The following is a 27,864-nucleotide window of genomic DNA, read 5'->3' on the forward strand; positions in this document are numbered from 1 at the left end:
CAGCCTGGAGACTGAAGTTTTAACCCCAAGCTGCCCGCTTGCTGAAGACATTTCTTTTTAATAATAATGGAAAATGGAAAATGTATTGGGTGCTGAATGCAGCACATGATTATTGAGTCCTTGAAAATCGATCAACTAAAAAACAAACAAAAAACTCGAATCAAGGATATGATAAGTTCCTGCAGTCAAGTACAGGCAGAGACGACAAACTTAAACTTTTCTGCATTTTGTCCTCACATTTAGACTAAAAAGTCACTGTTTGCCTGCGTGCACGGGACATCAGTATCAAACTCGTTGGTTTAAAATTGAAACAGCATATGTTGCATGTTTCTTCTTCTGGCATGGTTCTCTCTAATAACAAGTAGTACAATGTTAATTTGCTCCCTCATTTAAACGTTGCCTCTCACCAGAAAGCGTGGCAGCAGGCAGCTCCTCACAGGAGAGTTTTATTTTGGAGGTTGTGGGCCGGCAGTCTTCCTCCCCGGCTGTCCCTGCTCATAATGGAGCAGATTGGATTGTTGGCGGATGGGGGCGCTTCACCGCCATTAGAAACACACACACACACACACTCACTGGCTCGGTCTATGCGACGCTACGCGTGTAGCCCTGAAAGTGGACTAGAAGATGGACTGAGTTGCAGATAAGACAACAAATCTTCACCGCGGAAGCGAACCGGACCCGATTATTCGATGATCGGATGATGTGAAAACACTGATCGCGGAGATCGGACCGGGCCGAGACTTTCCGTGCCTGTTACTCACGCTGGCCATCCGATGACCAAGTTCTGAAAAGTCGATGTGCGCTGTCTTTGCGGGGTTAAAGCTCGAGACTTCGGAATAAGTAAGTACCTTTGTGTTTTGTTTCTTTTAAAGCGCGGAGAGCTTCTTATTTATTTTTTTTTGCGTTCACCCGTATCTCCGAAACTACATGTGTTACGCAGCTTACGCACGATCCTGGAAACTTTGCTCAATTGTTTTTAGCAAATTACAAATGCAATTTTGCTCGTTGTTTGACCAATCATACATATGTAATATGCTGAGTCTACTGCACGGTGTGTTTGAAGCTCGCATTAACATGACATCAACTTAACTGCAACTGCTCATGAAGTGACAGCCATGGTCTGTGTGGACGGGTGTAGCCTAAAGAGCGTAATACTGATACATATCAAATCCCGAGGGAGGAATAGAAACATCTGCGTGAGATAGATGAGCTCGACAAACTGGCGCACTGAAAAAAAAGGGGATCGAACCTCTAATATGAAGTGTACAGCTGAAATATGCTGTAGTGTTTCTTCACTGTTGACACAGCCTGGTGTATTGTTGCATGCACAGATGGAAATCAGTACAGGCCCATGCTCGCTCCAGTGACCATGATATGCTTATTTATTTGACTGTAGATGCATTACACGAGGAGTGCAGCCACAGAGATAATCAGTTTTCCTTTCTTAACTGTTTTGATCTATTAATCAACAAATGTAGAGCAGTGTTAATGAGAAGTTGCCAGAGCTCATGATGCCTTTTATGTTGTCTCATCAACTGCCCAAAACCCAAAGGAATTCAGTTTCATCAATACAACATATATAAAACTGGAACCAGCTTATGTCTGGATTCTTACTGGTTAAATTACTTGAACCATTAAAAATACACTCAAGATATTGATTAATGTATTACCACACTACGTTACTAAATGAATTAATTGAACATTGTTTCCATCCAGTGTTGACTGTAAGAGCAGTTGACAGATTCTATGTGTTTTTATTATTATACTGCTTGAATTAGAAAGCGCAGCACGCTGGGATGAGAGGCCATGTGCAAACTCAATCTGGTTTTGTGTAATATTTAAATTAGTTTCGCACTGCTGTAGTTGGTTGGATTCCTTAAGAAAAAGGTTTTACTGCACCGTTGAGTCCCATGACTTTTTTTTAATTTTTCTTCCTCTGTTGTGGCTCCACATCATTCTTCTTTTATCTAAATCATATGTGCATTGCTGCGTGTTTATTACGTCCACTGGATGGCATTAGTTATATAATAATAATCTCCAATCCCCTGACACTGTGGGATGTTATGCATATCACAAACCAGTTTTCCTTTAAGACCGTATGGTTGGATGGTATTCCCTTAAATAAAGCTAAGCCATATTCAATAAGATATATTGTCACATCGGCTCCTCAGATGCAGAGAAAAAGCAAGTTGAAGGACATGTAATAGCAGCCTCCTGAGGTACGAGGTGTATTAATAGGCGAGGATTTTTAAGAGACATTACAGTTCCATCAGTTTCTGTCTCATTGTTTGCTCCACTCCCACATACAACATTAAGTACAGCTGTTATGTTCTGACAGCACTCGAGAAGACCATTAGATTTTTACACGCATCAGCGTGCACTTTGTCTGATGGTGGTTGTCAGGATGAGTGTGTGTGTGTGACATACAGGGAGAAACAGCAGGATTTAGTGCAAATTGGAGAGTTCCGTGCTGCACATTTATACTTAGACTTCATTCTTTATTCTCCTACATGGGATTGAACTCCAAGCACTGAATGTGTACCACTGATTAGTTTGCCTGTGACTGTCCATTCTGTAAAGTTTGAATCAAGTCTCTCTGAAATGACCAATCGAGGCACAACCGAGGTTATTGTGTTGATGTTAAGCAGCGGAGATCAGATGAAAAGGTAAGATTCAGGCGAAATTTAGCTTGACGGCTATTAGTTGTAATATCTTTGACAAACTGTTGCATGCCCGTGCGCGCACACACACACACACAGCGCGGCATGCTGCAAAGCAGACATTTTCCCAAAAGATAGATTTTGAGATCTGTGCAGCACACTTTCTCCGTTTCTGCTGGACTCGGGCTCTTGCTCGCACTCTTTACCTTTTCTTGTTCTCGCTCCGATACACACACTTGATTTTACACGTACACGCCTGCACATGCACGCACGCAAACACCAAACGCTTGCTTTCACTCGTCTCACACACACACAGACGCAGGGTGTAGCAGGGGTTTGCAGATGTGTGTCCTGCTTCCAGCACAAGCTCTCCTCATGCCAGTGTGCTGACTCTGAGTTTTCCCCTCTCTCTCTCTCTCTTGCTCTCTCTCTCGCTCTCTCTCTCACTCACTCACTCACATATATCTATCTAGATATATATATATATCTAGATAGATTAGACTTTGTCACCGTATGGCACACACACACGGTTCATCTGGACACCGATTGTAAGAGTGAGGTACATGAATATATTGACCAAACACAACACACAAAGTGTTGTTTGGTCAAATATTGATTTCGCTCCACATCGTGAAAGCAATCAATGCATCGATGTATTTCCAAGGGTTGCATTTTGCACTGAAAAATAGAGAAGAGCAAATTCTAAGTAAAGTAGAAACACTGCAAAATCATTTGTGGAGAAAAAGAAGAGAGCATGAATTACATACATTTATTTTCAACTGCTAGTACAGGTCTTTGAAAACAGGCTTCTCGCTTTAGCCTCCAATGTTGTTGTAAACAGGAATAACCTGTAGTTGTGTTCTAGTGCGTACATGGTTGATGAGTAGACAAGTAGTAGGGAGTTGTTTTTGTCTTACAACTAAAACCCCTTTACAGTATGTTTACAGTGCGTGAAAGTTAATTGTAACAACTTGGTTGCCTAAAAATGTCTTTATCAGCTTTTGATTGTAATTAGTTTCCCCCTCAAATAACTTCTGGTTGCAAAAAGCAAAGGCTGGAGACTCGTTGTGCTTTAATGCACACATTTCACAATTTTTCTCTCTCAATTGTGTACATTACATTACAGTCATTTAGCGCAGTGGTCCCCAACCCCCGGGCCGCGGACCGGTACCGGGCCGCGGGTCATTTGGTACCGGGCCGCACAGAAAGAATAAATAACTTTTTTTCATTTCATTGATTATCAGAGTCGGAAAGATATTTTATTTTGAAAAATGACCGGATTCTCTCCCAATTACATGCGCCTGTCTCTCTTGACACATGTCAACACGCTTACTCGAGCGTTACTTCCCAACCACAAAAGACCCACGAACTGCGAAGGAATGGATCCGCGACCCATTTGTGAACAAACCAGGTGAATCGAGCTTATCCGTGCCAGAGGGAGATCAGCTGCTGGAGCTTGAAAATGACGGCGGCCTTAAAAGTATGTTTGGGACAACAACTCTGCTGCCGGTGTTAAATGTTAAATTACCAAGTACAAGTGGGAGTTTTGCTGGACAGAGTTCGAATCCAGGTTGTTGCGATCTTTCCATAAATGTATTTTCTTCCATGTATTTCTTCATACGTGGCTGTGATGCAGTGCTCACTCATACAATCATAATCCCTGCAATCGATATGAGATGTGTCTTTTAGATCTCCAGCAATATGTTTGTGAAAGTGTGACGAAACAGGCGACAGAGGCAGAAAACCGCTGCAGCTGTTAAGCGAACACAACACGCGCACAGAAGGAAAACCAGTAGGTCCAGAAACCAGTAGGGACGTAACACCGGTCCGTGGAAATATTTTATAACATGAAACCGGTCCGTGACGCAAAAAAGGTTGGGGACCCCTGATTTAGCAGACGCTTCTGTCCAAAGCGACTTAGAATTCAGAGTCTATCACATTTCTACACCGTAGGCACAACTATGGGAGCAATTTTGGGGTTAAGTGTCTTGCTCAAGGACATACCGACAGATTTTAGCAGAGCCGGAGCCGGGGTTTGAACCGCCAACCTGGTTGAAAGACGGCCCTGCTATCCACTTAGCCACAGTCGCCCCACACAACTGTGTGTACTTTCATCTTGGACAGACCCGAAGTGGCACAGTGTAGGAGCCTTCGCTAAAGGGCCAATTGCAATGTCTTTGTAAAAATCTTTTTGGAGCGTCTGACTCCCTCGGAGGAGCTCTTTCCTGGTTTGTTTTTACCTTCAGTGAGACGTCTGCCAGCACACTCTGTCTGCCCTGCACTTCCTCGAGCCTGAAGCACTTAACTCCACTCAGGCGGCCACCACGGCTTTCTGATATTACTGGAATGTTGACAGAAGCATGGAGGGACACAAAGAAAGAGAAATATTAAAGGCTTATGTTAACTGTCCTAACCCTTTGCTGCAGGCCGACACAACCCCGATTGTAACGGAAGTGTGCGCACCTGTTTCTAACAGCTTGAGGTCGACCGCTCATCGAGGGTTGTGAGTGAGGAGGTGGTCCATCAAAGCCATACTTCCATTCAAGGGTTCCCGCAATGTTTTGCATTTATGTCTGTGCACGGATGCATTTCTATAATCGTGTTAATGAATGTGAGTGAGTGTTTCAATACCTACTGCCACCCTTTAAGGTAAACATCCACACACTCCAGAGGACAATCTCTATTTTTCTTTTCAGGTTTTTCAGGATGTCAAGTCAATTACCTCGGTGGTGTTTGTTAACGTAATGTGTATGTATGCCTAAGGTCTGGCAAACAGGTTCAATGTATTTTCCTTCTCGTAAAACATTTCCAGAGCCCTCATATTTTAAATCACTCGCTGTGCGCATGCGCTAGCAGTCTTCTTGTTCACTGCCAGTGGTAAATTGCTGAGCTTCCTGGAAGACGGCGGGACTGTGTATCGCGTCGCCTTTGCTCCATAGTGAAACCATTTTGTTCTTCATCACAAAAGCTCAAAATATATAATTGCATTTTTAGAGATATAGTGTAACGATATCAAAGATGATCATAGTGATTTCTGAAATACTGGACTAGTGCAATACTGTCTCTCTGCTCAATAAATGCATCTAGGCCCTGGATCATTTATCTTGAGGAATCTAAAACACAGAAAACGTAGCAAAGTTTTCCTAAATACTCCTGAATTACCATGTCATAATCTTCAAAAGTACTACGAAACACGAGTATCCAAACTTCTCTGCACTTCAGCTCTGAAATGTATAACTTGAAAGAACTGTGTCCTAGATTTCTGTCCATTAGAAATACAAGTGAAGCTGTTATTTATTGTTCGACATAACAACTTCAAATCTTCATTGTCTTACAAGCATCAGGGCACCCAGAGAAACACTGCCATAGCAAATGTGTCAAAACACAACTTTGACCTCAGTGTCCCCAGACACACGTATAGAAAGAGGTAAATGAGTTGTGTCCCCCAGCTGTCCAGAGAGAGGGTGAGTGTGCAATCATTCCACAGTATTTCTGCTTTTTCTTTGGAGGAACCCCGAGATAAACTTGGGCTTGCAACATCAATCTGTGTGTGTGTGTGTGTGTGTGTGTGTGTGTGTGTGTGTGTGTGTGTGTGTGTGTGTGTGTGTGTGTGTGTGTGTGTGTGTGTGTGTGTGTGTGTGTGTGTGTGTGTGTGTGTGTGTGTGTGTGTGTGCATGCTTTTCTTCTGCAGCTATAGAAGGGGCTAACACAGACATGATGTGACCTCTCACCCCATAACCTGTTTTTTTTTTTTTTTCTCTTTGGCTTCAACCTCACACCATCACCCCATCTACTCCTATGACCTCCTCCTCCCTCTCCTGACAGCTCCATTTTTGCACAAACACAGATCAATAGAGAATTGAGGAAATATGGGAGAGGCATGGTGCTGGCAGTGGGGCTGCCAAGTCAAGGTGTGTGTGTGTGTGTGTGTGTGTGTGTGTGTGTGTGTGTGTGTGTGTGTGTGTGTGTGTGTGTGTGTGTGTGTGTGTGTGTGTGTGTGTGTGTGTGTGTGTGTGTGTGTGTGTGTGTGTGTGTGTGTGTGTGTGTGTGTGTGTGGGCGCACGCATATTTTAGGGCAGAGGTAGTGGGAGGATGTTTGACCACAGAGGCCTTAAATGTTTACCAAGGGACCCCAGGAGACCTGGGCTGAGCCTCCCTCTTTTCTGATTGGCTGAGGCGGTCTTCCCGCGAGTCTGAGAGCCTGCAATTGGCAGAGAGGAGGAGAGGAATGGGGGAGAAACATGCACGAGATGGAGATGAAGCACCAGTCATGCCAGGGCTTTCACAGAAGCTTTCACACGAGTGAGTGGCTGGGACTAATGTTGGGATTAACATGAGGCCACATGTAGGAGTGGAGGGACCGCTTGGCCCCCTGTTATAGTACTTTAGTTACTCGACCGATTAAAGAATGTTAGACTCTGAAAGAAAAGACAATGTAAAGAAAAAAGAGGAGCAGAGAACTTAACCCGTCAAAAATAAAAAAGCTGGTTTGAAAGTGCTCATCAGAGGGCTGCTTTATCACCCTGATAAAGGGGCTTTTGATGAGTGGAGAGACATTTTTAATCAGGATTCCAGAATGACAGATGATCAAAACTGAAGGCAAAGTGTCTGACGGGATCTTATGAGCAATAATTGATTGTAAATGGAGCATTTTAGGCAGGCCAGATTCACCCGCTGCAATGAATTCTTGCATTGTATGACTTGGCTCTTTATAGCCTCTGACACTTGGAATTCATCCACACACACACACACACACACACACTTGTGACTGCATGTTTATGTTGATGGTCTGAACTGGGACATGTTTTACACTGTGTATGTTGTAGAATATACTCACAAGTCCAGTCTTGCAAACTACAAGTAGCAAACTTTAATTTTGCAAAGATTTTGAGATTCTTGTCTTTATGTTTTTGTTGTACTTCTATCTTTTAATGTGTAGTAAATCTAATCCAGAAAAAAGTAATGGAAGGTGTTCTGATTTGAAATAGCTGCCAGTACTTTGATGTGTGCTGTTATACGAACGCTCATATGAACTTTGCTCATAGATTCTTTTCATTTTTTTTGCCTCTAGGTCTGGCAACGCTCTATCCAAGCTTGTCGGTCTTAAAAAAAATGTGCCTGAGCAAGGCCACATTGCTCAGTAGTTGTCACTCTGTATATCAGAATGTTGTGAAATAGTCACTTGCCTTACTATTTCTAGCCACGGCAAACACTTTTCCCCATAAAAAAAACATACAGAAGAATTTCTTATGCCAAAATACGGCCACAGTTGCCCTGAGAGACATAGCCTCTCCGTTTGGGTTTGCTGGCTGCGGAGACACAGCTGTAAATAGCCACGGGTGTGGACAGAAAGTTTGGGCTACATTTAGAGGTTGGACTTGAGAGTTGGCAACACCAACTTATTGACCAGGAAGAGGACCAGCTGGTGAACATGTTTGAGTATTAAGTGGCTAAAAAGTCAGATGTTTCCCTCAGAAAGCAATGAAGACCAAAACAGGGTTAAAATAATGGTGAATGTTGGACTTTTCATGTGTTTAGGGCCATGACTGAACGATAATGTTGCCCCATATCTCCTGGATGTGTAGATAAGCAATGGTTTCCTAACAATTCCCCCCCCCCCATATCATTAAGCATATATAAGAAGTGGCCGTCGCCATCTTGGTTGTGACACGAGAGTATAACCAAACGCTGAACAAGACTTAGGCAACCAAGATGTGACAATTGAACTGAACTGAAAACACACCTTCAAAGATTTAAAGTTGTAAGACAAAAACACGGACTCCCCCCAGACCTGACAATGCCAAGTGACCTGTCAATCATAAGGTAGCCCCGCCCTAAAGCATGTAACATGGACTTGAGTAATGTTTCGAAATATTAGGCTTGGCCTCGGAGGAACAGCAGGTACAATTTAAATTACCCCGATATTTAATTCACACCCAGTTGGCGTCATGAGGGGTCACGTTTTGCTTCTCTCTCAAATCACTCTTCCTGCTGTCATTTCTAAACCTACAGTGTATATATTAATGTCTGGTGGAAATCATGGCTAATGACAAAATAATAAAAAATGGGTTTCACATACACCAGCTGAAAATAAATGGCAGTGGCACCTACCCACAATTTAATGCTCACTGGGCAGAGAGCAAGAAAGAGAGGAAAAAAAAGGGAGTGAGGCCGAAAGTAGTGAGGAAAGGAGGCGTTTTTTCACATGGGCATGTCATCATGGAGTTCAACTGATAATTATAGTCCGTGTCTCTGTCCCTCTCTCATTCTCCCCTCTATCTCTCTCTCCAGCATCATGGCTGTCTTGTCCTCCTCCTCCCATCTCCTGCTCCTTCTCATCATGTCCTCCCTGGATTGGCTGTCCACTCCGGGATCTGCATTTCTCATGGGCCGGCACCGCGTGACGTCACCAGGTAGGTTTACTGGTGGTTTTCTTTTGTTTTTTTTACTGCTTTTCTTTGGGACAAATATGCAGAAGAAACCGATTGATGCAAGACAAAAATCATCCTTCAGCTTATTTAAGCTCTGTCTAATGCAGCGCATTAAAACATTAACAAATGTGATTCAGGTTTTTGTGCGCAGCATGCTGTTGACACTCGTTATCGCGTCTCATGTCAGACATCAGTTGCAGCACGCTGTGTTTGCTCAGATACATGAGGAAAGGTTCACCGTCGAGCAAACGCCGCTCTTTCCTGGTTTGGCTCGTCAAACAGCCTGGTGATCAATAGTGCTTGGGTAAATATACGGTCAGAGCTTCTCTGTCAAAGTCCAGGGACGGGACGACGCAGGATGTTCAGCCAGCTAATCCAGCTGTCACCGAAATAATTCGGTGAAAGAATGCTGCGGCTGAGAAAACAGGCCAAACAAGCAGATTGCATATGATTTACAACTTGAAATCCCCTAAAGCAACAGGCGGCCAAGATAGTCATGATGGATGTCTTTTTACTTTTAATATCCAATCACATAACAGACTGAGGGTAATAGCCTGAATAGATTTGGCATCTTCCTCTTATGTTTGACGCCACTGCAGCTGGAATTTGGCGAAAGTGCGCAGCCCTGCCAGAAAGAATCTCTCTGCTAGAACAGCATGATTTAGAGAAATCCTCACAGCCAAGATTCAACTCCCAAGAATGGATCAATTCTGCTGTTGACTTTGCTAAAAACCTGTCTCCAACCTTTCAAACGTTGCTGTGTGGCTGTTTGGTTCTGCTACATCTGCATTATTGGGGATGACAATTTTGACAGCAACCATTTTCAACGAAAACCTTTGTTCTTCACGGACCTGGTCCATAATGCTACATGTGAACGATTCCTACCTGCAAATCCAAAGAGTGGAAAATTAGGCTATGGATTAGTTTTATGGATTTAAAATGAGGAATTGGTCATTTTTGGTAAGGATTACATTTTAAAAAAGTAATTAGCAGCTTATCCACATGCCCTTGGGACATCGATTAGATAAAATCACACATAAAATAGAGCTGAAAAAATTCATCCATGATATGACAGAATATCAATGTATATTGAGATAATCCATATATCAATAAATCATTCATCAAGTAAAAATGAAAAATGTGTCCTGGTAACAACATATTTAAATGTGTTGATTAGTTTTAGTTTGATAACTTTTGAAAAAAAAAGTTTTTCATTTTCCATTTTTTGCTTTTTTGATTTTCTCAGAACTTGGCTAAGCTTCACTTCATGCAATTCAAGGTACCGCAAACATTTGGCAACGCAGTAAAAGTCGTCGGTAAATAATCCATTTTGGCAAGTCGCATCGGTGCGTGGGCATCTGCTCGTTTCCATTAATAAGCGAGCCAGACAGCGTTCGACAGAGACCTGAGAAATCTCCAAACCATCTCTGCCCGTCTGGCTGCCGCAGCACCTGTTGCCAGAATGGAGAGCCCGCACGTTACCTGGAGGAATCTTGGCTGTGGGATACGTGCACTGACGGAGGCTTCTATGCACTTGATCCCCGGTCCTCCGGTCCACATGTCAAAGTGTCCTTGAGCGAGACCCTGAACCCAAAAGTTGCTCCCCGGGCACTTTACAGCAGCCCAATGCTTTGGATGGGTTACATGCAGTTGTCAGATTTCATGCATGTACCTGTATCTTTGTGATAACTGAAATAAAGTTTTAGTACTGGGTTCCTGCACATGTACTCGGCACGTGTGAAGGATTTCTCTGTACCCTTCATTTGCATCTGTACTACCTTTCTGTGCTGTTGATCCCTTTTTAATTCGATGCACAGTAGATGACATTTAAAGCTTTTTTTCTGGTGCATGGGTCAAACAAACAGGACTTTCTTTTCCAGGAGACCGCTGTTCGTGTCCGTAGTCACGTGAGTTGTTACTTGCATGGGTCGCTAATCAAAAGACTCGTTTTGTCACTCTCGTATATGCGAGTCGTTTGTCAGTCAAGGAAACGTCAACCACGATCTTTTCCGAAAACTAACTAAATGGTTTTGTTGCGTAAACCCAACTTGTCCAAAACTGATTCTAGACCACTGACCAAGCGTCGGAATACTACGAGTTGGGAGTGTGAATGTGTTGTCGAGGAAGCAAGAAAGGGTTGATTTTTGAATTTGTGATTGTGGCAGGTTTCCACAACGTCCTTGAGCAGGACAATGAACCACTATCTACACCAGACAAATAGTTTGGCACTTCAGTACAGCTACTTTGTTTTTTTGGGGGGGGGGGGGGTTTAGTGAAAACCAGCTGGGAATATTACCACCGCCATGCACTGGCAAAGGCCAACTCATCTTGTCTTCTTCTTCTGCCAAGTTAAGACGAGAGTCCACACCCTTCTTCTTCTCTGTTCTTTTAGAAGGCTTTATTGGGGAGAAAAGGCTGCCAGTATTAAAGTATTAATGCTTTGTGTTATTGGATGCTTTCATATATTTTTATTTTATATATGTTTTATTTAAATGTAGTCCATTGTGCAATCTGCAGCTTTCTTGGCTGCATCTATAAGGGAATAAGTCAAAGCTTCGCCGGTTGGGGAAAATAAATGACTCAGTGGACTGTTGTGGCACAGAAGTTTGAGAACATTGGTTCAATTATTATGTGCAGTGAACATATTGTTCTTTCTGCTCTCCTGCTTTAAGTGCTTTTCCAAGCAAAAAAACAAAAACATGCCAGGTACCAAAGCAGCCAAAAAAACGTTGTCTCAGAGATTTTGGTTGTAAAACAACTCCTCTTCTTTGCGATTACCTTTTAAACCATGGACTGCAGTAATATCTGCATGAAGTTCATGAACACACTGTGATCATTGCTAAAGGCCATGTTGGCATTTTGACTGGAAATGAATAACTGAAAATGTTTTTCCGACGTGTGTCATAAATTCGTGGTTACTGCTATGCACTTTGGGCATTGGTTTTGAAAAACAGCTTGTGTTGGAGAGAGGAGAGTCGAGGTCAAGTTAGTTGGGTGTAGCTGAGTGAGAATAACACCTCAGAATGAGAGCGTCCTGATACGATACTCCAACAGACATGCGACGACATGTGAAAACTAGTGCCTCAGTTACAAGATGTGTGTAGAATAGAGGCAGTCAGTCATATCCTATACATATTTTGTTGATCTTCACAAAAAAAGTGTGATTTCAACACAGCTACCCCCGATTACTGGTTAAGATTCCATGTTACAAATAAAGGCACTAATGTAGAACCGATGGGTCTGTTTGCGCTGTACTTTAAATCAATTAGCAATATCACACGGAGTTTTGAGCTCCACGTCTTTGCCCTTGGGCCTTTTGACTTAGTACCGGTACTTGTTCACAGACTTCAGCAAATATCTTTATCTCTGCGGGTTTCAGCTACCTCTTCTGATCAGCTCTCAGACAAACCGCAAATACGCAGATGAGGTTTTCACCGGTCCGCCTCCTTAAAATCGTTACAATGGTCTCCGTACGCGTCTTCCTCGACAACCATTTAAAACATCTGTAAACACAAAGCAGCCACTGATTGCATCAGCAAACACATGCAGCCTGCGCCTTTCTCATACCAGTGTCAACTCCAACCTGACACCTGCTTTCTACACTTTAAAACAACCCATCAATCTTGCTGAGTATAGGTGAGTAACCCCAAACATTATGATTTTGGGGTTGTTTAAAACCATTTTGCTCTTCCATTTGGGGATCTTAAAGAGCCTTCCTGAAATTCTGAGGGTTATTCTGTTTCTGCAGCATTTCTATGTCCGTTGTAGAGCCAGCCGCATTAACAGGCCAAGAGTAGACGTTCGGAGACGCTCCCTATGTCTCCCTATGTATTTAAAGGCGTACCACAGTGATTATAGCCACTGGTAGTCATTTGTCTTGATCTGTCCTCATGCACACACTGTTCTTATTTTAACAAAAGCCAGTTGTAAGGCTCATTAGCAGCAGGGCAGACTGAGGAGTATCGTATAAAAAGTTACAGAGAGTAATACTGTTATTTATTTAATATCTTTTTCTGTGTGTAAAATATTTGGTTAATGGTGCGCCCGACCGGTGTGATATAGCTTGATATGCCTAATATCATATTTAACAAAAGATTTGCAAAATAAGAACAAGGAAATATATGGGTGTCACAAATAATCACTTAACGAACATCAAATTCTGATGGCAAGTACAGTCCCATTTTCTTAGAACATGAAAAATGAATCCCAGGAACACTTTTTCAGAAAGACGAAATAAGTGAAAAAATGCTCTTAATCTGTGATTTGTTTTGAGTGATCGAGACGAGTGGAGCGGCAGCTACAGCTTAGAAACAATGTCAGGTTTTCGGCTCTCGCTTGTAACAAATGCTACGGAGCCATTTTGACTCATTTCTGAAACGGGGATGTCCCACCTCAGTGTGAGGCCGCACAGTCGCCGGCTGGAATGAGCATGTTGCTTTGTCCCGTGTGAAAACGTCTGACACCGTGCTGAAGTGTCGAGGCCGGCAGAATGGAATAAACCAGAAAAAAAAGACGAAAGAGAAAGGTGGCGAGAGTTTGCCCCTCACCCCCGCTCATCTATATTTACTCTCACTTGGATGTAATATAACATAACTAAGCCAATACTGTGGGCTGTAATGGCATTATGGGAGATTAACATCGTTAGTTCAGGCTAATAAATCGCTGGGGGAAGAAAAATCTGCCTGGGTCACTGCATGGTCAAACACATCAGATTGTCTCTGTAAGCCTTCAAAGCTATGAACACTGATGGGAAGCATGAGGATCAGATGGAGCGGCAACTCGTCGCTCTGTGGTCCCGAACTTAAAGAAGGAAGAAAAAAAGGCATAGGTCCTGTTGTGTAACCGGGAGGAAAGGCGGAATGTTTTCAAGGAACGGGACAATGGAACTTTGATATTCTCTGTCTGTTTTTGTTTTGAAGGTGTAAGTTCAGTGTGTGTCCGTGCACTCATGTGTGAAACTGCTTGTGCATGTTGGTTATTTATATCACCTATTTGTATCTTGTGGCAGCCTCTCACCTTTCTCCCCCTCTCTTGTGGCCCACTTATTGCTCTTTCTGGCTCTCTCGGTGGCCTCTTGAATTAACCTCCACTCCTAAGCCGAGTCCAAGGAGCCCCGAAGAGGACCTGGGGAGAAAAAAAATGTATGGGTTCTCCCGAGAAACGTTTGCGTGGTATCTGAATTTGTCATCGTTTCGACCGACTCGTTTATATGGCTGTCCTCGCCAACCTCAGCAGCGCAGTTGGCTGCCAGGAGAGGGTCGTCAGCTTGATGAAGCTCACCTTGGCCTTCCAGGCTATTAAAGATGTGCCCTTCTGTGAACTCCGTCTCTCCCTTCCTACAGCTCACATCCACCCTGCATTCACCTTCCTTTGAATTTGCACCTTCAACGCCTCCACACCACACATGGCACAAATCCCAGCACTGCTCATATTTGCTGACACTGCTGAGCTACACACTTCATTGGTCATTCGCTTTATAAATTATGTTTGGATTGAAGTGAAACCTTGCGTAGACTCCGTTTTTGTCACATTCGCTGAGCTAGTTTGTGACACAGACTAAAGATGATGCTGGCCACCGGCTCAATTGTGCTGTGTGAATTTAAGATGCTATGGCCAACTGAATCGTTCTCTAACAGCTACTGAAGCTCAGAAAAATAGCGATATGGGGAACTGAACTTGATGGATATACTGTCACAAATGAGACTTAGCTAGCTAGCTAGCTTCGACGGGAGGTCAGTGTTTTCCGCAAACGTTTTTGCAAGATCTTTACATATTTTTCTCTCAACCTTTTGATCCCCTGGGCTGAGATAACATCAAATAAGCACTTTATGTTATAGCTTTACCCTAAAAAGAAGAGGTTACATTTTCCTGTTCGGGTTAAATTGAGACTTGCAGTGGCAATTCGGCTTCGTGTGCCTTGTAATTGTGTTGACGCTGTCAGTAGAGAGCAGAGTACGAGTTGTGAGTGAACTGAGCCGAGGACAACAGGTTCTACTGTTCAGCAGCCATGTGTGTGTTCTCTTCAAGCGTAGGGCAATTCAAATCAATTACGTGCTTATGGCACAATGAAGAGACACTCAACGTCCATATAGCTAGGGTTTAGGTGTCGGTCTATATGTGCTTTTTTGTGTTATTGTGCTATTTTTGACAGTGAGAAACACATAAAAGCACTTCCTAAAACCCTGTCACTAACTGTACATGTAGTCATAAAGTAAGAGATGATGAAACTGCAACGTATCAACGTATCCCCTACAATAAGAAAAATGCTAGATTTGCACATTCACTCTCTCTGACTGTCTCTGCCATCTATCTGTTACTCTCTCTTCCTCCTCCTCCTTCCTGCACATCTCCTCTCTCCTTCGCAGCCTTTTGAAGCGTTATTAACCTCAACACCAGCTTAAATCTGCAAATGAGCTGGAAAAGGTGATAATTCACAGCACAATAGCCTAGTTTCCATCCCGCTGCTCATAACAGTCGAGCATTTCCCAACACGGAAACTGATAAAGCCTGGTTGCACCTTTTTCTCCCCGCAATTTTTCCAGCTTGCCAAGGGCCAGCTGGCGCAAGGGCCGGGAGAAGAGGGCTTTATTTAGGCTTTTTAGTGGATTTTAAACCTTAATGGCTGAAGCTGACATCGAGGTAGATAAGTGGTTTCCTAGCTCCCCTGTATGGACTGATGAAGACAGGACGTGAAGCTAAGAGCTGTTTATCAGTCTCAGACAAACACAGCCCTCAAGGACCGACAGATACATGTGGACAGACAGGATGAGCACACACACAATTAAGTTTCCCAGACGAAGGCTTTCAACGGCTGATCATTTAATGGCAGCTGGCAGGTACAGGCAGGATTTAGCTTTCCATTACTGTAACTGGTTATGTATTAATACGTGTAGAAAATGGGGAGCAAGCACCAAAATGACCAGTCTATGCATGGCAGGTAATTAACACATAGCTGTCAAGACTTTGCCCCGTGGCTTGTGAGCCAGTCACAACTTGAACAGTTTGTTTCTTTTTTCTTTTCTTCTTTTTACAGCAATACATGGGATTAAGCCTTATAATATCAGAGAAGAAGAGAGAGAGAGAGTATGACAGGATTAGAAAATGAGTGTGAAAGAGAGACACTGAGAGTAAGGGGAGAATTGGACACTTTCCAGGTGTTGCTGCACAACCTTTCACCTCTGACACACTTCAGAATGACTAACCCTAACCCTAACCCTTTTTTAAATTTTTAAATTTTTTTAAAGGCTGTACCTTCTGACCTTTGCTAGCAGAGCCCCATTCTTTATGGAGCGGTTAACTTCCAAAACAATCGCTGTGTGCTTTAGAGTCAGACGACAACAGCTATGCCTGCACATGAAACAAGTGCAAGCTGCCTGAAATGTTGCCTCACCACGAGACATATTTGAACCCAAAGACGTGCATGTCCAAGGTGTTAGTTCACTTTTCATGCAAACTGTCCTGCTGTAGTTCTAAGCACTCCTTTGCATCCAGTGTCAGCAGAAAGCTCTTTGATGGTAGCAGCTGGAATTTGTTGGTTGGGGGAGGGGAGGCCCCAGTTGAAATAGCAACGCTCTGGGAACCAAGACAGAAGATGAAGGTGGGTAAGGCGGAGGGAGTGTTTAGAGCTCCAGGCGTTGAAATGCAATGAATTATGAGGTTGCACTGGCATCAAATGAATCGAAGCAATGGTGCAAATTCTGTGTGAATAAATGATGAGTATTTGCTGTCTGGGCTGCTGGGGGTTGGGCTTGTTTGTTCGGGCGTTTTGTGTCTGGTTAATTTGGGATTAGGATGACCAGACGTCCGGATTTAGGCCGGACAGTCCGGATTTCCAATGGCCTGTCCGGCGCAGCATCAAGCCGGACGCGTATTTGTCCTCCTTTTTGGAGTTCCACTGGGCCTAAAGAGCCGCACGATAGAATATTTAGCTGGATCGCAGTCCAACAAATGATTGGTTAAAAGCGTTGTCAAATAAATATCTGATAGGCTTAGGTTAGGTTCTAGCCCTATATCATTGGTTAAAAACGTAAACAAGGCTCCGTGTGCTGGCTACGTCATATCTACGCACTGCGGCCGACTGACCGCTGATCACAGCTGATCAGCTGTCAGTCGGCCTCAATCATCAGAAACCGACGTCTCTTCACGTGACGCTTCAGAGGAAAGGACGTCTCATGTCTGCTAAAACATATCTCCTCGTGTCTTCTCTCCTCGCATGGTTTCCTATCTCCTCTCCATTTGTGTCACATGATCACTGTACAGAGTTGTTTTCTGGTCAGGGCCGTTTTCAGCGAACATTCCAATAAAAATGCACTTAAAATATTGATTTAAAAAAAGATCGTATGTTTTCAGTTGATTTAATGGTGTTAAACTACTACTTATAATAATAATAAAGACACAGTTATCATCACTGTCAGAGTGGAGATGTTTTCTCTGTTACCTGTGAAACAAACTGCACACATACACGGATGAAGACACTGCACACAAGTCCCTAATAGACTGAATCACTTTAGAAATATTATTTGGCTCAGTCTACAGTTGTTTTTGGAATATATATTTTTTATGAGGATATTATTTCCTGCCTTTTCTTTAGTATGTTAGTATTCCGTGTTACTGTGTTCTTTTATTCCACAGAAAAGCTGCACAAAGCTTTTCTGTGACCAGCAAAGACCAACAATGGTCTCCCAAGGCCAAAGTACAATACTGTTTTCAGTGATACAGTTTCTCTTACACTGGCTGTTTTAAGGTGACATTTCAGAAAAAAAACTGTCCCTATTGGACATACGTCTGTTTTTTTGCCCTATTGGCTTTGGTTGTCTCTTTTCGCGCCCTGAAATATGTCTCCAGCACGCCTCTGTCCATATGTGGCACAAAGCTTGGGTGTAGGATTACACAGGACTTACATTTGTTATACTGTGGTATTGCTACAGAAAAGGATCTGAATACCTCTTCCACTTCAACATTAATGATTTGTTTTACAGCAACCATCAGTTGAACAGATAACATTCAAACTGGTGCGTTCAAGTACAGACATTCTGCATACCTCTTTCTACCACTTGATACTGCCGATGTACAAATTAGTCTGATGAAAAAAAAGACGCTGCACACAAGTCCCCAATAGACTGAATCACTTTAGAAATTCTTTACTTTTTGAGCCGTTAAATGTTAACCAAATTAGTTTGGTTTTCTTTATGCTTTTAAAACATTCATTTATTTGTTTATTATTTATTATTTGTGTGACCTGTGATTTAATTTGTACATTTTAAGTCCAAAAATGTTATGCTTGGCACTCAGCACAGTGGTCAGTTTTTGAACACCACAATGTGTTGAATAAATACAAATACTGTGAACACACACTTTTTGACTCTTTAAGACTATTTCTTTCCGATTCTGTTACACATACATCATGTAGCAGTCACACAAAGGTGTATTGTAGAGGGGAGCACGCCAGAGTCCTATGCAATTATTCACAGCTTCACTAAATACCGCAGAGTGTCCTCCTTTTTGGTGTTATGGATATGGTCACCCAAGTTGGGATGCATGCTAGCTGGTTGTGTGCAAATGTCGTATGTATTAACATGCTGGTAGCGTGTTTTTAACCCTTTTTTTCTCTTTTAAAGATTTAGCAGCGGCCCGTGAGTCTATGTGGAGATAATTATTGTTTAATGTCTATGAAATCAAGCGAGCCCATGACAGAGCCCTGCTGCATTTGCGAGGCATTGCTCCATCCAGTCTGTCTTCAATTCAATTCTGTGTTGTGAAGCCTGTTTATGTTCCGGGGCCTGGTGTGTGATTAATGCTGCAGCCAGCGCTGGAGGAGAGCGAGTAGAATCGATGGTACCTTCACGTGGCTTATTTATGGTTGCAGCAAACTCCCGGGGCTCTCGTGGATGAATGAGAAACTGGCCTCCGACCGGAGGGGGAGGTTGGCGTGGGGATTGGCGATGAGGAGCGACAGGGTGCAGAGGGAGAGAGGTGGACAGGCCTGAGTCAGGGCCTCGGGGTGGGGCGGATGAGAAATGGAGTGAAATGTGAGTGGGTTAGATCTAAAGGTTATAAAGACACAGGGGCTGAGCTTTGGTGCAGCCTATAACTCTTGTCTTTCAACAAGTGGTTTTTCTACTCGCAGATTTGCATGGGTCTGAAATTGATTTTAGAGTAACACACGATGCAGACTGCAAGTTAGCCTTGTCTCCCACCAGCAGAAAGTGTTGTCCCCGCTGCAGGGCTATCATCTCATGGCGGCTGGCTACTACAGGAAACTCGTAACCCCCATCACTGAAAATTCATGATGCTACAATGCAATGTACGGTGTACGTCCAATTATGTTAACAGAGAGGAATACGGTATGCCCTTGTGTGTTGGAAAAATACTTCAAATAGCATTCAGATTGGATTGCAGCTTGCCTGCTAGTGTGACAACATGAGACTGCTGTCATGGTTTAAGGAGGAGTAGGGATAAACAGGTGATTGATCAGCCTGAGTTCTCCTGTTTATCCTGCCTCTGATCCTCTACCTTTCTTTGTATCTTTCTCTCGCTGCCTTTCAGCTCCCCTTGAACCTCATATCACAGAGTGCATATCGAGGGACCGGGCGACATTCCAGTGTTGGTGGAGTCCAGGCAACTTCCACAACCTGTCCTCCCCTGGATCGCTCAGACTCTTCTACATTAGGAAAGAGTGAGTGCGACAGCCGCAGTGCCTTCTTTACCGCCAGAAGTTCAACTCATTGTTTTTCATGTGGAGCACTTCATGTATCTGTGTGTGCATATATGTGAGTTTAACGCAAAGTTCATGTCTTCCTTTGCTTCTTCTTCTTCTTCTTCTTCTTCTTCTCTTTCTTCTGTCATTGTTCCCCTCCTTCAGCTCGCCCACCAGTCAATGGAAAGAGTGTCCCGAGTATGTTCATTCAAATCGGGAGTGCTTCTTCGATGTCCCCTACACGGCCGCTTGGGTCACCTACTGCATGGAGCTTCGTAGCCCAAACAACATCACCTATAACAACGAGGAAGACTGTTTCCATTTGGAGTATATCGGTTAGTACAAATGTTTGTGCAATGTGCATGTATCCAGATTTTTGAAAATGTCACATGCTTGTCAATATCACAGTGTCAGATATGCAGTGTTTGCGCAGTAAATGTTTTATCTGACCAGGACTGTACAAAAGCTCCCCCGACCAGATCCATCCATCAGACCAAAAGTTCTATTGTATCGGACAAAATTTTTATATTTGGCACATCACACTAACACACATACAGCATAGGTGACCTCCACTCTACTGTAGATTTGTTCATCTACACATAATCAAGTGCATTCAAAGCCATCCATTGATTTACCATGTTCATAAACATGATATATGTAATTCCAAGTGTTTTCTCTCTGTTCAAACTGAACTTTTGTCCTTTCAGTACGTCCTGACCCACCAGTGTCTCTAAACTGGACCCTGCTCAATATAAGTCCCTCCGGGCTAAACTATGACGTCATGGTCAACTGGGAGCCCCCACCCTCTGCAGACGTCAACACAGGCTGGATGCGCCTTGAATACGAGATCCAGTACAGAGCGAGAAATACCACAAAATGGGAAGCAGTAAGTCTTCTCTTTACTTGCTCTTGAATGATCTCTCTTCCTCCTTTGCTTTTCTTGTAATGCACACACACACACACACACACACAGTGGTAACACTTGGGAACACACACACCGTACAACTTTACAAAAGGCCTCTGTGCGCAGGCACAATCTGACACATGCAAACACTCTTTGAAGTAAATTGTAGGTAGGTCATACAGGCACCGTGTCGTGTTTCCTTTCCCCTCCCCCTCCCCTGAACTTGTGCGGCTAAAATGCAGTGTAGCTCTGTTGGCAAGGCAGTGGAAGCCAGAGCAAGGCCCTCTGGGAAAACACAGCCTCTCTGAAGGAAGTAAAGGGAGGGATCTGTAGGTCAGAGGCCATGGGACCTTGCACAGGCTCGTATTCAGTTATGTGGGGCCAGCCAGTCTGACAAATGCAGCCTTGGTAACAGTTTTAAAGCCCTCCATTATAACAGCACGTCCTCCGTTTAATCAGCAATTTCGCTTTTGGAGAGGTCACTGTTATACTTACTAAAGCTGGACGTCTTCAGTCTTGATAAACAAAAAACTGAACCTTTTTCGGATTAATTAATATACACAGCAATATATATATATATAATATTATTATTTATTTTTTTCCAAATACCTTATCTGTGTTTTTATTCTCTCTCTCTCTCTTCCTTTGTGTTTTTGTACATCAGCTGGAGATCCAGCCGCAATCCCAGCAGACAATCTTCGGCCTGCAGACAGGAAAAGAGTACGAAGTGCACATCCGCTGCAGGATGCAGGCCTTCACCAAGTTTGGAGAGTTCAGCGACTCCATCTTCATTCAAGTGACGGAGGTTCCCAGCAAAGGTGAGATCAGCAATCAGTCATTTGGTAAAAATGTAATCAATAAATATGACCAACGGCGTCGTTTGGGTCAGACAGACAGGGTGCACACATCATTGAACAGGGAACATTGTAGTTGTGATGATGATGATGATGATGGGTTCTGTTTCCTGCTGTCTTGTAGAGACTACTTTCCCGCTCACCCTGGTTCTAGTTTTCGGGGTTGTGGGCATCCTCATACTCGTCATGCTTATTGTCGTCTCTCAGCAGCGAAGGTAGGAATGGACTCTCTCTCACTCTTTCATGCACGTACACCAATAGTGTCCAAACCATATTCAAACCTCGTTAACGATGGCAGTTACGACGGGGGAGGTGTTCGAAAAAATCAGCAGCACACTGTGCAGCGTAGCTCTCAGCGTGGCACACACACACACAAATAGTGTCACGTGTGAACCGATCATCTTCATCATGTCCACCTCCTCTCTCCGTTACAGATTGATGATGATTCTGTTGCCACCGGTTCCTGCCCCCAAAATCAAAGGCATCGATCCAGAGCTGTTTAAGGTTCATATATGTCTGTTATTATTCTGCCTCATCTGGGATTTTTCTCACACATACTAGACCCTGACCTACACATGTTGGCATACCATTGGCTAAAGATACCAAGGATGCTGTATGTTTGTGGCAATTTATTGGATTTATGGATGTCTTTTATATATATATATATATATAGATATTTAACTCTCTTTAATCCAATGCTGGTCATTCAGTTCAATTCAAGAGTGAGCTACAAATACAACATTGCAAAAGAAATGTCGTGTCAAAGGATTGCCGGCAGCCAACACATGGGATCGTGCTTTGTTTATTCACTAAAGTGATGATATAAAGTGTTGTGTAACCACTGTTTGTTTATGTATTTATTTATTTATTATGTTTCCATTGTCATTTTGATGAAAAACAGACACGGCAGGGCAACAGTTGGCTGAGGCATATTAGGCCCCGTAATCATCGCACCACCCACTGTCCCTCTCCCGATCACGGCATGTTTATCATCTTTGTCAACTATCAAATAAAAGCATGAATAATTTCGAAGCAAACAGGCACTCTTGTTTTGCGTGGAAGTAAACAAGGACAGGAGTACCACCGAGGGGGTAATGCGCTGTGAAGAGGCGTGAAGAGGGTCTTGGTTCAGCATTGTGTTGTGGGTGTGCTATTGACGGAGGATGTGGGATGCATTTAACAGGCAGCCTGTGTGCTCTTTACAAAACACCCTCACCCCTGGACATCAGGAGGGAAAAGTACTTATAGGAATAAAGACAACAATAAGGCTGCTATTTCATGCTGAGACAAAGGTGAAACACAATGCGTCAGGGGCCGGAGTGGGACTCATTGTTGTCCCGGGGGGGGGGGGGGGAGAGTTACAGGCTCATGTTTGGCACTTGGCACTGCCTCTTTTCCACTGCAAAATACGTCGGTAGCTTTTACGTGTCTTAACAAGTGACTAAATGAGACAAAAACCTCATAATGGCGACGAGTCCAGCTTCACAGATTAGATGAGATAAGGTTATCTTGCAGAACAAAACGTGTAAGTATCATAAACGTTTGATTGCCACAGAGCTTTCTGCAGTAATCCCAAATCCAATGTAAAGATCACATTGGCTTTTTGTCCAAGGAGCTAGTGCAAAGCTAACTTCTGGGGGTGGCACTCGCCATCCCTGCATCACTCGCATTATAACGCTCCACACATGCGTTATTCGAGCACAAATTTAAATGAAAATGCATCAATCCAATTTGCATTTTAAAATGAAAATGGAAGAGCAGTTTGACATTTCATTTTTGAAGTTGTAGCCGGTGTACAGTGGACCATATTCAAATGAAAATGCAATATAAACAACTTGTTTTTCCATTTGTGCGAGCAGTACTTAATTCACACTTTTTCAGGTTTTTTTCTAACCATTTGAAAATGAAAACAGCATTTGACATTTCATTTCCAAAGACTTAACCATCTGCACTTGGGACAATATTCAAATATTAAACCAAAATTAAAATGCAATACAACCAACGTAGCCTAATTTTCCAATTATGCAAGCAGTATTTAAGTCACAATTACAATAAATGAATAAGTCATTACATCCTGATTGCCACACACACACATTAACATGCATATTTGTGTCCATGCAGAAAGGGAAGCTGGACGAGCTGGATTTTATCCTGAGTGGTGGCGGTATGGGTGGCCTACCCACTTATGCAACAGATTTCTACCAAGACGAGCCATGGGTGGAGTTCATCGAGGTGGATGCAGACACTGGGGAAAAGGAGGACAACCAGGGCTCAGACACCGAGAGGCTCCTGGACCTGTCTCAACCCGTCAGCCACCACATGAACATTGGGTTCTCCAATTCCGTCAGGTACTGCACACAGTCTCATGGACAGTAAAGGCTGTGTTTTCATGCTGCCAGATGTCTCTATATATGTGAAATCCTTTTGTTTCCCTCTCCCTCAGCTTCCCCGACGATGACTCAGGCCGGGCCAGCTGTTATGACCCAGATCTGCCCGACCAGGACACCCTAATGCTGATGGCCACCCTGCTGCCGGGCCAACCCGAGGACAGAGAAGCCTCCCTCGATATCGTGAAAAGAGCCCCGCCTCCAGAGAGAGGCGAGAGGACCCTCGTCCATACCCAAACCGGAGGGCCCCAGACTTGGGTCAACACAGACTTCTATGCCCAAGTCAGCAATGTGATGCCCACCGGCGGCGTGGTGCTGTCTCCTGGCCAGCAACTCAGAATCCAGGAGGGCACCTCGGGTGCAGAGGAGGAAACTCATAACAAGGGAAAAGAGCACAAAAGCAGCGAGGACAGTGAGGAAGACAAGGAGAAGGAGCTGCAGTTTCAGCTGCTGGTAGTGGATCCTGAAGGAGGCAGCTACGCCGCAGAGAGCAACGCCCGGCAGATGGGCGCTCCCCCCGGCTCCCCCATGCCTGGCGAGGGTTATCAAACCATACACCCTCAGCCAGCGGAGACCAAACCTGCAGCCGCAGCAGAGGACAACCAATCCCCTTACATTCTTCCTGACTCTCCCCAAGCCCAGTTCTTTGCCCGAGTTGCGGACTACACAGTGGTACAGGAGGTGGACAATCAGCACAGTCTGCTCCTCAACCCGCCTCCCCGCCAGTCTCCCCCTCCCTGCCTGCCACAGCACCCCCTCAAAGCCCTACCCGCCATGCCCGTGGGATACATCACCCCAGACCTGCTGGGGAACCTCTCCCCGTGAAAATGACAATGCCATTAGGCCTTTTAAGTGTAAGACTGATTGACCAGGACGCCCCCTTGCAGTCACAAGAGCCTGTTTCTGCCTGAATCCTGCTGGAAACCAAATAACTCGCAGCCCACAAGTGTGGATGATTGAGTACAGGTGTTTGTTTTTCGGCAGGGTGCCGAATGAGAGACGGGAAAAGCTACCAAGCTACGTCAAATAGTTTGGTGCAAAAGTAAACACCACAAACCAAATACACACTTTGCTCCATTTGTTTGACACGAGCAGATAAAAGGTCGAGACTGTGACTTGACTTGATTAGCTCACCGCTGAACTGGATCACATTACACCTCTGGCTAATATTGTTAAGAGCAATGGCATTGTTGAAGCCTTGATTACAGACGGATGTCAGTGTGTGATATATCAGGAGGAGACGAGCACATTCTAGCCATGTTTTTTTTTCCGCACCGCACCGAGAAGAAGCCGCCGTCGAAACCTCTTGCCGGCAGAGATGCTTTGCCGCTCAATCGTGGCTTATTTTTGTATTCTGATCCCCGTCGTGTCATCTTGTCAGTAGTTAAAGGAGAAATCCGCCCTAAAATACAGTGGGGAAAAAACACTACTATGCAGTTTTACCTTGCATTCCTGGCTTTGTTTTGTTTAGCGCTGTTCATGTTTGCATGACGACCTGGCCAAATTTAGATGATATGATGTCAAGATATTTTTCTCTCTTTTTCTACAGCCACAATAGTTTTAAACGGAGAAATACTTTCAACAACTGAAAACAAACCATACAGTATAAATGCACACACAGACATGAGTCATTGGGACAAAGCTATTTCATCTGTTTCCTTCCTTGGAGGATCTTTAATGAAGGAAATCGCCAAATGAAGTAGAAGCAGAGGTGACGAATAAAAGGGAAATTTCACCATAAACGTATTTATGTAATGCATTGAATAATACAGACTGATTATACACGTCCCAGCATGGAATTACTCGTTCCATTTTTATTCTGACATGCACAGCGAGAAAACATGTCACTTTACAGCGCTGGATAGTCATTCTTTAAGAGGATTTGTTCATATTCATTCACCGCTGGGAGCCGCTCAGCGCACGCAAACAGCGCTGCAGTACACCGGGCACCAACAAGTGCCTTGCTCGAGGGCACATTGACATAGTTAATGATTCCGATTCCGATTATTTAGCAGAAGGGACACAGACACACCTGTTGTTGCATTTCATCCTGCGATAGCAGCAACCTCTACAACCAGCAGCCACTCGTAGTGACTTTACTGAAACCTCAATGAGCGCGCTCTCTCTCCCTGGGAGTTGTATTCTTCTCATGTTGAAAGACTGTGAAAGTATGTAATAGCTGGAGTAAGCTAACATTTTATACGTATTATCTGCCAAGTACGCGGCTTAACAACGTGTGCCTATTGATAGTGTTATTAGCTTGCCATTCATGTGCGCTATGGCGCGCTTACGTAATTAGGATTTGTACATTTCTGCATGATTGTACTGTGTAGGTGAACTGATGTGAAGCCTCTACGAAACTAAAAACCTGCACATGCACGAACACAGCTTACACACACACACACACGCTACATAAAAGCGTTTGCCTTGATTGTTATTTCATTTTGCATCCCTGACATGGTCATAAACAGGATGAGCTGAATTGTGTCAAAGGCAACCGCTGCATGGGTGAAAGGCAGCTAAACCCTAATTTGCTCATTTCCGATCACGCTCGTAAAACTCACCACAATTTCCAAAACAAAAATGTTGGTCAGGGCGGGTGATGACAGACTTTGAGTTCCACGTTCTGGATTGATAGAGCGACAAATACACAGATAAATAGGTTTTTTTTGCCATAAAACCTGTAAGATATGTGTAATTATGTATCGATTACTTTGCCCCCCCCCCCATACTTTTCTTCGAACAACTAAAACTTGAGCAGAATCTGTTGCTTAATCAATTATTTAGTCACATTAGATTGTGGCACAAGCTGCCCTTGGTTTATTGACGATGTAAGCATTTTTTATAATAGCCTGTGTAGGTGAGTTGTTAGCAGGAGCGACTCCTTTTGTCAAGGTTCTCCTCACCGTAAAGACTTCAACAATATGCCGACAACAGACGCAGCAGCACAGCACATTATACACAACAAGCTATCAAAGCTTCTGCTGATAGAGGTCGGCCAATTATTTTGTGATGGAACAAAAACAGTGAATTCCCATTACAGCCAGTCTATGAGTGAGTTGGAAGGATTGTTATTGAATAACGTCAAGGCAGCCTCCAAATGAGCACATCACATTGCAACAAAACATAATTCACGGCGCAAAAGGAAACGTGTTCTGCCTTTTGAGTCATGTCGCCCGGGATTCGTCCTTAAAATAGGCACGCGAAGCAGAATAGTCTTTTGTATCAGAGAATCCCATAATGAAGAGAGAAGAAGAAAGAGCCATTAAATGACTTTAAAAAAAAAAATATATATATATATATATAAACTGTAAACGTTAAAGAAATGTGCCATTTCTCTCTTTCTGTCCCTGTGTCTGTGTTCTGTTGTTGCTGCCTTGTGTTGCGGATACCAGCAAGTCAATGCTGTTGCAGAAATGGCTTAATATATTCACCAGTGCTGTAAAATTACAAGTATATATGTGTATATATCATGTATAATGTCATTATTGTTACTAATCCCAATATATTGCTGCTCGGTACATGTATCACCGTGTCGTCTGAGAGTTTGGTGATAAAAACCTGCAAATTGGATGGTGCTGATATCTGAGAATGCTCTGCTGCCTGGGACAAATGGGAAGGTGTGATTTAGTTCAGTTATCTGTTTGATTATCAGCAGCAACAGTAGGACAGTTTTGCTCCAAAGTCCAGATGTAATACAGTCCACCTTTAAAGACGCTCATCCAGTTTTCAGTATTGGCTCCGATCCAGAGATCGCAAGGCTCTAGGTGTACATGAAGAAAGATCAGATCATGTTTAAAACAAATAAAGAAATAAGCACTGCTAATGTGCGGTTTCAGTTGTACCGTGGCAATTGTGAATGTCTGCAAAGTGGACTATACAATCATGACATTGAGGAGAAATTTGTACAAAGAAGTGAAAGTTAAATCACT

General features: G+C 43.5%; 1 protein-coding gene across 1 annotated transcript; it reads left to right on the forward strand.

Annotated features, from left to right (window-relative positions):
- Nucleotides 1-518: 518 nt before the first annotated feature.
- On the forward strand, nucleotides 519-27,205 carry ghra (growth hormone receptor a). The gene is made up of 10 exons (XM_079270445.1): nucleotides 519-840; nucleotides 8,952-9,073; nucleotides 19,637-19,766; nucleotides 19,953-20,122; nucleotides 20,495-20,673; nucleotides 21,356-21,509; nucleotides 21,670-21,760; nucleotides 21,980-22,049; nucleotides 23,667-23,893; nucleotides 23,989-27,205. Exons 2-10 carry the CDS (start codon nucleotides 8,956-8,958, stop codon nucleotides 24,755-24,757), a joined length of 1,908 nt encoding a protein of 635 aa, XP_079126571.1. The 5' UTR covers nucleotides 519-840; nucleotides 8,952-8,955; the 3' UTR covers nucleotides 24,758-27,205.
- The last annotated feature ends 659 nt before the right edge of the window (nucleotides 27,206-27,864 follow it).

Source organism: Melanostigma gelatinosum (genome assembly GCF_949748355.1).
Source record: "Melanostigma gelatinosum genome assembly, chromosome: 6".
NCBI classification, from domain to species: domain Eukaryota; kingdom Metazoa; phylum Chordata; class Actinopteri; order Perciformes; family Zoarcidae; genus Melanostigma; species Melanostigma gelatinosum.